Source organism: Hyalella azteca, unplaced genomic scaffold, assembly GCF_000764305.2.
Source record: "Hyalella azteca isolate HAZT.00-mixed unplaced genomic scaffold, Hazt_2.0.2 contig2664, whole genome shotgun sequence".
NCBI classification, from domain to species: Eukaryota; Metazoa; Arthropoda; class Malacostraca; order Amphipoda; family Hyalellidae; genus Hyalella; species Hyalella azteca.
Window position 1 is genome coordinate 1 of NW_025932929.1, and position 11,301 is coordinate 11,301.

At 38.7% G+C, this 11,301-nt stretch overlaps 1 protein-coding gene across 1 annotated transcript; it reads left to right on the forward strand.

The window, feature by feature from the left end:
* The first annotated feature begins 1,966 nt into the window (after positions 1 to 1,966).
* On the forward strand, positions 1,967 to 8,931 carry LOC108671400 (cleft lip and palate transmembrane protein 1-like protein). Its single transcript, XM_018158948.2, has 12 exons — positions 1,967 to 2,475; positions 2,889 to 2,988; positions 3,489 to 3,592; positions 4,017 to 4,127; positions 4,585 to 4,724; positions 4,921 to 5,070; positions 5,924 to 6,068; positions 6,327 to 6,407; positions 7,271 to 7,449; positions 7,955 to 8,090; positions 8,271 to 8,386; positions 8,772 to 8,931. Exons 1-12 carry the CDS (start codon positions 2,317 to 2,319, stop codon positions 8,848 to 8,850), a joined length of 1,500 nt encoding a protein of 499 aa, XP_018014437.1. The 5' UTR covers positions 1,967 to 2,316; the 3' UTR covers positions 8,851 to 8,931.
* Positions 8,932 to 11,301: the final 2,370 nt, after the last annotated feature.

Here is an 11,301-nt window from a genome sequence, read left to right on the forward strand (position 1 = left end):
ATGATGATGTGCAAAGAAAAATCTTTCAACTTTTGACTATACATTTTGAAGTCAGGTAGGCTAAATGAACTTTAGATAGGCATGCCAAATAAGAAATGCAGCTTATATATATATATATATATATGTATGTGTATTATTGTGTAATGTGTATGCATATGTTTACATGTGTACCTATGTTCTAAGTTATCATACTTTTACTAGTCCACCCAATTATGTGGTCAAAAGCTGTGCTGAGTTCTGATGAGTAACAGTCACTAATACTAACAGCCCTTGTTTTCTGATATAGTGTCATGCTCAGCCTGCAGCCATTGCGTCCACTGACTTTTTATAAGCAAAAATAAAGTGGTCTGACCTCCATGCCAAGAGGTCCAAAACTACACAAGCTCTCAGGCCCAATGGTCATCCTTGCAGTTGTCCTGTGGCTTTAAGTCTACCCTGCATGGACATCCCGAAAAGAAGAAGAAGAAGCCGCCGGTGCTGGGCATTGGGTCGCCAGGCCTCCCCAAGGACTAAGGAAATTAGGAAGGCGGCAAGGCCTGAACTGTTGTTGAAAGATGGCGTGCTGGCAAATTTCTCTGTTTCCTTAAATTGTGCAAGTTCTCAATGATCAGTTCATCTGAAAGTCAAGATATTGACCCTAGCATAGTATCAAATAAAAAGCCACAGTAGGTCCTGGTGTACCTCCTCCGCCTCCTGTTCTACTACTAGTTCTAACATTTTACATTTATATATAGCAATGTTTTTTGCTTATATGTACTATGTGGCAACGTTTTACTTTTATACATCAAAAATATAATTTGCTAATTAAATTTGATCGTATGTCAATAAATAAATCAATTGAATAATCGTCTTACATAATTACATTGATGAAATTGAAAGCATAACTGCAAAAGCACTGAAGAGTGGAGACAAAATGACTGACAGTCTGACACCTGCATGACCTGCTTAATTAGACATCTTTTACAAATAAAATCTGTGATGCTGATATAATATAATATTAATCTCAAGTCTTAAGTCTTAACTAAAATTTTAGTCTGTACCATGGCAATATTCAACCAACATATTTTATTTTTAGAAATATTCCTAATTATTTTCTATCTGTCAAACTGGTAACCCCAGTTTGTAACTAAAATTATTCATATTTTTTAGATACACTTTTAAGATTTTGCTGGCCAATTTGGAATATCAAGAAGAATTTTCTTCAAATCAGGTAAAACTGGTTTCATGGTTATTTTCTGGAAATCATAGGTGAAAATATGCCATATTTGTTATCACTGAAGAAATTTTGAAAATGTCCTGGAAGCAAAAGGAAATTAGCCAGATTTGCAGACATTTCTGTCCAATTCACGGGTGGCTTCTGTCCAATTTTATAGTTAGCCAATCGTGCAATTTTTTTGAAGAATAAAATAGGTACCTAGTAATTTATCTGGCAGTTGATGCCTAACTGGAAAATTTGGCAGAAACCACATGTGTTTCCGACGAAAACGCCGTGAATTAAAAAAAAATCGTCTACAAAACTATCGTTTTTACATGCAATTTTAGGAAAGTTCTGTCTGATATTCCAAAATGGACTGCTGGCATGGTATACTATATCTACCTTTCAAATCAGGGCTAGAGCCTTCTGGCCTCCTGCCATTTTTGGAATTGCAACATTTCCTGTTGATAAATTACCACCTATCTAATTGCTAATAAAGTGTATGATCAGACTGCATTGCTGCAAGATACATAGATATTGAAAGTTTGTTACTTTGGGGCTCTGAGATGTACAAAATAAGCGTAACATTCCAATCCTGTTTAGCAGGAATCAATATTCATGCAGTTCCAAAATTGGCAGCACCCACAGGAAAGCTCCAACCATGGCTTGAAAGGTACAATGCAGTTATACAGTATAATGCATTAACATGCCTGGTTTGGTGGAACTGGGAGATAAGACACTGAACTCTGACCACTCCATTTTGACTTACAGATTTGAAAAAGAATAAGAGAGATACAAATTATAATGTTTTTGGAATAAGATCTTATACATCCCCAGAGAAGGCAGTTGGCCATCACTATGAAATGTGCCCATATGGGGACTTTTGGCAGTTAGCTCTGAGTCTGAGCAGATGTTGAATATTGTGTAGAATTTTGTAAAAATATTGGATAAAATCAATCATTGTATACATGATTTTCAGAATTGTAAACAAAAATGTGCAATCTTACTTAATTTATATTAAAAAAATTAGGTTAGGGCTTTAGGAATAGGTATAACTTCAGTTGCAGGATATTATTTTATTGCTCCATTCTGGCTATCAGGTCCCTAAACCCACATTGGCAATGAGCTTACTTTCACTTAACAAAATTCTAGTGGGTGTTTTCACCGCTTATGTTGGCTACACTGTGTACAGCCTAGGCTCCCTCTTGGCTGTGCCTTCCTGCAATCCTGGTGATGTCTGCCTTAAACCCTACCTTGCTACTGAGAACCCTCGACTTCAGGTAAGGGTCTACAAATTGAGGTATTAGCTAATTCAAGTCCAGAATAGTTCCTAACAGCAAATTTATGAGCAATTTTATTTCATGGGACCTGTTCTGAAACTAGTGGATAGAGTGTTATTCTCAGATATTTATTTAAAACCATAACATGCTTGGCAACATGCCTGTATGCAAGTTCCTGTTTGTATCAGCTGCATTTAGGTGTTCAAGTTTTGCTTGGAATTTTGTATTCCATGATTTCCATCAGTATGTCCTACAATAATGCCAAAAATGTAAACATGTTATGTAAGATGTCATTTAAATAAATATTCTGGCAGTTCTCTAAACTAAAGAATTCTTCAACATTATTTGCTTAATTCTGGTTGGAGAACTAGGTTATTATTGAGTATAAATTTTACAATTTCATAAAATTCCAGCTGTTGGTGTTTACATCAATGCTGTGGAACCCTAGCACTGAAAAAGACTTGACGCTTGTGTACCGTGATGGCAACTTGAACCCCTATGCGGCCAGTGATGGTGAGCATGCATGGAATTTAAAAGATTTTTTTGTTTATCTAAATTTAGTGAATTAATCTATTGTTACTCATGATCAAACTGCTGAATTATAATTAAAAAATGAGCTGTTTCCTATTTAAATTTTAATGGTAGTTATTTGTGTCTGAGCATGTCAAGTGTCAGATCTGAGATATGACTGTTGGAATTTTGCTGGAACCTGATGCCAAAGCCACTCACTATAGCTAAATGTCTAAATATTTGTTTTTATATGTATTTTCCTTGTGATGCCTTAGTTCACTTATCATTACAAAATGTGCTTACCAAATCAGAACATCTTTTTTTTTACCAAACAACATCTAATTAGATTTGTGTTCTTTATTCAAGTATTGGGTATACTATCCTTAGTTCACAAAATTCCCTATGTCTGTTTTTTAACTTTAGTTGCAAGTTTGATGAGTTTTCAAAAATATGTGTATTTTAAATACCTATATCAATACCCGATATTTCTGTTTTTGGTTCAGCAGCAAATGTGGTGGTCAACATCAGCCTGCCCCGTGCAGTGCGCTCTAACAACAAGACAATGCACCTCCACCTTTTCCTTATTGGTGGAGATGCTACAATTATGGTAACTATTTAATAATCACAATTTAATGATTATCAGTGTAGCCAAGACTCATAATTACAGTTGAACTCTATTTATACCCTGCCAATTATGTTAGCTATCACGAATGCTTACATAATTTTATCCAATGCTAATGTGCTTATGATTTCATATTGCAGAAATAAAAATCCAGAAAAGATAGAATTAATCTAGGATGTTGGATGAAGTAAAAATTACTTAATTGAGATGATTTGATCTGCAGATTGTCTTCCTAGGCTCATGTGTAGCCAAATTGAAAAAGGTATTCCTGCTAAAGTCTGGTGTTGCCTGTTTTTTACTTGGTATAGGATATAAAATTTATTGCAAGTTTTGTTGAAGACCAGCACTTAATTATTTGTAACTGTAAGATGTGATATTTGTCTATAGATTACTTTTGATTTATTTGCAGGGATTTGGTGACATAGTGCAGTCAGTAAACGAGGTTGCCCACGTCAGGGTGAGCCTGGCGGTGCACCATACACCCACCCCCCAACCCTACAGCCTTGTGGCCGATGCGCAGGTCCCCTTATTTTATCATTTACACCAAGACTTATTCCATATCTAACACTTCAATAAGTACAAGGAAATATAAAAACCATGAGCTTTCCTAAAAATGATTGATTTTCATTTTAATTTTTGTTTTCCATGAAATAATTAAAAAAGAAATGAGAAATTGCATTTTGTGTGGTTTCTCTCACTAGTATGTTCACACAACATGTGTATATATACTATATATGTTTTTATAAAGCACCAAAACATGTTCAAAATAATCCAGTGTTTCTGATTTTCTGATGAAATTTTGACTATTGTTAACCAAATGAATGTGTCATCACTATTGTATGTACTTTTTGTCTGATCATTGCAATTTTTGCTGTATAAAAATGTGGTCATTCTTTTTATTCACTGGTGACGAGTTCGTCTCCATGGATATGATAATGGAAGGTATATTTTTGAAAGATTTTGCTTATGTCCCTCAGAACGCCAGCAAGCAGAAGCGTCAGCCTGAGCGGCGTTGGCCGGAGGTGCACCTGCGCGACCGCATCACATACAGCCTCGTCACCGACCTCCGCCCCCTGCCCCGACACCGCCTTCCTCCTGAGATTGTCAGCAAAATACGGTGATTGCAAATTAATTGAAAAAAATATTATTTCCAATATATTGAGGCTAAAGAGTATACATCTTGCTATATTATTCGCTTCCGCCTTCCGCTTCAGATCTTCAGCAAGATATGGTGATTGTACTGCAGCGTCATTGTTTTTCAATTCAGATATCATTATACCTTCCAAGTCAATAAGTAAGCAATTGTGTTGCAGGTTGGTGTCTCCAAGTCACTACCTTCCGATGCTGCATGTGGAACTGCTTAGCCAACGGCTGGAGCATCTACAGCCCGTAGCAGACCTGCAAACAAACACAAACTTCAGCCTAATTTACAGACAGTCTTCCCTCCCACGTCTGCGCATGTGGTAAGTGCTCTCTAACCCGTAGCAGACATACAGACTCAGACAAACTTTAGCGTAATTTACAGACAGTCTAAGACCAGTCTGTGCATGTGGTGAGTGCTCTAGCCGGTAGCAGACTTGAAGACCCCTACAAACTTCAGCCTAATTTAAAGATTGCCCTCCCTGCTGTCTGTGCGCATGTGGGGAGAAGCTCATTTAACATCTATTAGGATTATGATTAAAGATGAAGTGCGTCCGGAACTACAGCAAGTGATCCCAAAACCGGCACACCTTTGATGAATAATTTGGCGCAAAATGATTAAGTAGTTTGGAAGTCTTATAAATTGAGATATGGTGGGTCGTCATTTGTCCTACAGACTGTCATACAACCCTGTATGTCATCATTTACTGGTAGATACGTCATGCTAAGCATTACTCGTGTTAAGGCCTTGCACGTGCCGTGCCGGCTATCAGGAACATTATATATCTACTCAAACAGGTAGGCTGGTTGATGAGTCAGAATGCATTGTGCATGGAAATGTCTACTCTCTGGTTGACTGGTAGATCAGTTAGGTTACATTGCGTGTAGAAATCTCTCTTCTGACTTATAGATGAGTCAGGTTACATTGCACATAGAAATGTCTACTCTCTCTGGTAGACTGGTAGATGAGTCAGGTTACATTGCGAATAGAAATGTATACTCTGTTGGTAGACTGGTAGATGAGTCAGGTTACATTGCGAATAGAAATGTCTACTCTGTCTGGTAGACTGTTAGATGAGTCAGGTTACATCGCTCGTTGAAATGTCTACTCTCTGGTCGACTGGTAGATGAGTCAGGTTAATGCATGTATGTTAAAGCCGCGCTTCTTTTTTGCAGGCTGCAGTTCGAGGCTGCACTAATACTCACTCCGCAGCTGCTGTTCGACGCACTCGCCTTCAAGAACGACATCGCGTACTGGCGGGACAGGGACAGCCTGGCGGGACTGTCCCGGGGCACAGTCCTATGGAGGGCCTTTGCTCAGGTTAGTTCTCTGTGTGCTAATATCTCGGTAATCAGTTATGTGTGGTGAGTTCTGTGTGCATCTCAAGTTCAGACATTGCATGCACATTTCTGACATTTTCTACTACCGAACTGAATAATTTTTTGTATTTTGTAAAATTGCTTGCAGATTATTGCTGCCTACTGGAGACTAGTTTCTCGCAGCATCATTAATTAGATGCCATAAAATGTGAGGCACTTTTGAGCACAAGAAAATATTATAGATAAAGTACATGTGCAGCTGGTAGTGATGCTACACCTGCTGGAGGAAGACACGAGCCTGCTGGTGCTGGGTCCTGCCGTCGCCGGTCTCTTCATTGAGGTGGGACTCGAATATTCGTTGTTATTAGTACCATCTATTCTTTTAGCTTTGCATTGCTCTTCTTTTTAAAACTTTTAAATCGAATCTTATTAAAAAAAGGTTAAGTGAAAATAAACGTGTACTATAAATTAAACTTCACTTCATTCTATACCGGTAATAAGGTGTAATCAATCGTCACTGCGTCAGCTCAAGCTACTGGCCAGGCTTTAAATTTTCCCTTGAAATCACATTTACGGCTTAGCTTGATTGACTAATAGAAAATTCTTGTGCCGTTACCCACTTATTTAAAGTTTGTCACTAGTGGCAAGATAAAATGTCGCAGCTGCACGTTTTTGGTAAATGCGCTCGAGGCAGAATCCATCGTCTGCCAGTGTATACTAAGTGATTGTATTTATAAATTTTGGTGATCTGCGTGCAGCTTTGATCTGTCACTTCTTCACATGACAGAGAGACACGAGGTCCAAAGATCTGCATGTAATGAGGTATAAAAGACTTTTTATGATGAAGGTGCAAAAGCTAGCAAGGCCAAGTAATAATACATGTAGTGAGGGTCAGTAGACTTTCAGGTTTGAATGGCACAGAAAGCTATAAGACGTGAACCATGAAACGGCATCTGCTTATAAGTGACTAATTGTTTTAATTGTTGAAGGTACAGAAGGAAGTGAAACTGAATGATAATGCCCTGCTTTACTGCAGTGATGGAAGGGATAGATGACAGTGAAACTGAATGATGATGCCTTGCTTTCCTCAATTATGGAAGGGATAGAAGGCAGTGAAACTGAATGACAATGTCCTGCTTTCCTTCAATTATGGAAGGGACAGAAGGCGGCGAAACTGAATGATAATGCCCTGCTTTCCTGCAGTTATGGAAGGTGCAGAAGGCAATGCGATTGAGCAGAAGCGCAGCTGCCTCCCCGACAGCTGCACTGCAGCTTCAGACACAAGCTCTGGACTCTGAAGCGTTCAGACATCTACGTATTCTACTCTACCCACTGTGCTGCGCTGGGGCTGTCTACTCGCTCCTCTACCTGCCGCACAAGAGGTCTACACTCTTCCTAATATCATGCTTATCAACATCACGAATGGTTTTGTATAATACATCTGTTGTCACATAGCATCACGGGACTTTAATTTGATTGTTATGTACAGTAAATAAGAAGTATGTTACTTGCATTCAGACAGTTGTGATATGCTGTGTGAGAGACACGGTGGCATCTCAAATTGTGGTTGTTTTGATTCCTTTAATTGTTTGAGAAATGACTAAGAGCATGTTACTCTCACTCTTCCTTCTCACAATTTTTGAACAAACGTCTATGTTAACTTGCTGAGTCAGTACAGCGCTCTAATTAACACGACGGTACAATGTACAGCGTCACTTCTGTACAGTTCAGTACAGCATCATTTCTGCTGTACAGTTCAGTGCTTGTGTGTAAGTGTACACCACTGTGGAGCTGTGCGTTGACCAATACTTTTGTTTTTGATAGTATCTTAAATTGTACTTCTACCTCGCATTTCCTTCCGTATGTTAAATTATGCTCCCTCCTCAGCTGGTATGCGTGGCTCATAACATCCCTGGTGCACGGGGTCTACGCCCTGGGCTTCGTGTTCATGTTGCCGCAGCTCTACATCAACTACAAGCTCAAGACCGTCGCGCACCTGCCCTGGCGAGCCTTCATGTACAAGGTGCGTTTTGCTCATATGGTGCTTAAGTGGTGCGTGATGCTCGTGTGGTGCGTGTGATGATCGTGTGGTGCGTGATACTTTGTGCAGACGTTCAACACTAACATGCCTCATGTTGCAGGCGTTCAACACTAACATGCCTCATGTTGCAGACGTTCAACACTAACATGCCTCGTGTTGCAGGCGTTCAACACGTTCATTGACGACCTCTTCGCGTTCATCATCACGATGCCTACGAGCCACCGCGTCGCTTGCTTCAGGGACGATGTCGTCTTTCTCATCTACCTCTACCAGCGCTGGTAGAGTATTGTAGTGATGTTGAGTAGTGTGGTTGAGTGCTGGTACAATGGAATCATTGTAGTATAATGTTTGCCGTGGATATTGAGGCTGAACCAGTATCAGAATAAGAATTTAATATAAATAATTAAAGATTTTAACTCGAGTATCGTCATGTGCTGGATGTCGAATATCATTATTGGTTAGGAGACTGTCTTGTGTCGCGGCATCCTGGGTCTAACATTATTAAGTGAAAGGAATTACCATCAGTACCTTAAAATATACGCATAACTTATTTTATATGTCAAAGATAGATACCATCGCACTCAATGAATAATATGGAATTATTTCAATCAATAACACGGAATTTTTTCAGTTAATAACATGGAATTGTTTTAATTTGTGCAGGCTGTACCCTGTGGACGCCGCTCGTGTCGAGCCTGGCATGGAAGGGGCGGTGGACTCTGGCAAACCCAAGGAGGAGTGAACAACAGAGACGGAGTGAATGAACACAGAGTGAAGAGTGTATGCACATAAAGTGAAGCATGTATGCACCCAGAGTGAAAAATGAATACAAAGAGAAATGAAGCGTCGGTACTCAATAAGTTGCTCATGTAAATTATCTAGCACATTCCAGCCTCGTGGGTCTGACTCATTACAGAGGAAGTTGACGTCGAGAATGTTGTGAAATTTCCTTGAAATAAGTCGTTTGTCATTCACGGTAATGATTTATTTTTTGGTGAACACGTTTGCTGTTGTGTATGTGAACCAATGAATTAGCAATACTCCCTACACGCTAATTGGGAGGGGGAGTCTATGCTCCTCGAGTCCTATAGGCTCTCTGCTGCTGTATTGCACACGGGCATGTTGTGCGACAGTCGTGAAGCTCATCATGAATTCAAGAGAGATTTTTCTTCAATTCTTTTTCAGAAAAGACAGCGGTTGTTGTGTTTTTTTTAGCTTTCATATTTATTTTTTAAATTATAATTTATTTGAGACGGATTGTTTTTCTTAGCCTTTTGTTGCCAAGCGCTTCAAGTGGTGCACGAACTGAGAGGAATTAGGTGCTTCTTTAACAGTAGGGGAACGTAAAAATTGTTTCTTCTGCCTGCTTCACGAAGCCTTGTTAAATTACTAGTTCTGACGTAGAGAGAAATTTTTTTACCATATTCAAAGCCTAGGTGCTGAAAAGAATTGCATGTGTCTCTTGTGTCTTCCCACTATCGATCGCACACGAGTCACCAGTGCTGGTATTCATGTCCCTATTTTTACAATACAAACTATTTATTTAGTTTACCTTGTTACTTATTATGAACATTAGTTGTATAAGCACGTATAAACAGCGTTCGAATTTTTTATTGCTGAAATTATCAAATATTTTCCTGGTCAATACAATATTGTTACTATTGGCTGGAAAGTTGAGCTTATTAAAGAAACTGGTGACTTTTCTGTCGCTGAACTTTGGCAGAATATTTCACGTTATTTTGATTTTATAATATTTCAAGTTAGCAAAATAATAAGTGCAAATTAATTTGAAGAAGTGAGATCCGAATAAGTTAAGAGAATACTAACCAGACTCGAATACGTGTACTAAATCATATTCAAAATTTAATCGAATATTTGTATTTACATCTTGTTGGAAGTTTTCTACCATTTTGTCCCCTTTTTCTACTGATATCAGCTCTCATTACCAGGCCTTTAGGTACGATTAACATAGCAACCGATAATGTATTGACCAAGTGTTGACATAGCTGGACTTCCTTCTGTAGGATTCTTCTCATATGTCGTACAATTACGCCCATGAGTCACCAGTGCTATTCATGTTACCAGTGCTACATGTTCATGAGTCACCAGTGCTATTCATGTTACCAGTGCTACATGTTCATGAGTTACCAGTGCTATTCTTTATAATACAAACTATACCTACCTATATTTAGTTTACGCTGTTACTCAATATGAACATTAGTTTTATAAGAACATATAGGTACCGTAAACAGCGTTCGATTTTTTTTATTATTGCTGAAACGATCAAATATTTTCCTAATCAGTACAATGTTATTGTTATTTTTTGGCCGGAAAGTTGAGCTTATTAACGAAACCTGGTGAATTTTCTTCTGTCACTGAACCTTGGCAGAATAGTTCACGTTCATGTGATTGTATAATATTTCAAGTAAGCAAAATAATTAATGCCGAATTAATTGGAAGAAACGAGATCCGAATAAGTTACTAGAATCCGAACCAAACTCGAATACGAATACCAATTCATATTCAAAATTTAATCAAACACTCGTATTCACATCTTTTTGGAAGTTTTCTACAATTTTGTCCCCTTTTTCTACTGACATCAACTCTCATTACCTGGCCTATAGGTACAATCAACATATCAACCGATCATGTATTGACAAAGTGTTGACATAACTGCCCTTCCTGCTTTAGGATTCTTCTCATATGTCGTACAATTACAATTGAAATTCAAGCGTATTTGTCTCTGTGTTACAGATCAACTAGTAATAGGTTAACGCGTTGCTGCCTTTGTGACGATAACTTGTGACACTACAGGTGATCATTGATAACTTGTTATCGCTTGCACATGCTTACACACGAAGATTCTCTGATAAACTCTGATTAATATATAATAGAGAAGCGCACGCAGTGTAATATTTTATGTTTGTTTCTGGGCTGAAAGGGAGCGACACGTTACTTTGTAGGCAGGGTGGCCCAGTAGTTACAGTTCAGAGTACCAGGATTGGCGCAGAGAGGTGCGGGTTCGATCCCAGCTACCTGCGACAGTTTCTGGTCAAAAGCGGCGAGGAGGCTGGGCGGTTAAACATAGCAAAATTAGAGCAGTGAGTTACGTGTTCGAGACCGCAACAATATATGAATATTTTGCGATGTTGAGAATCGGCGACAGGCCTACGGCCTAATAAACGCTGAAACT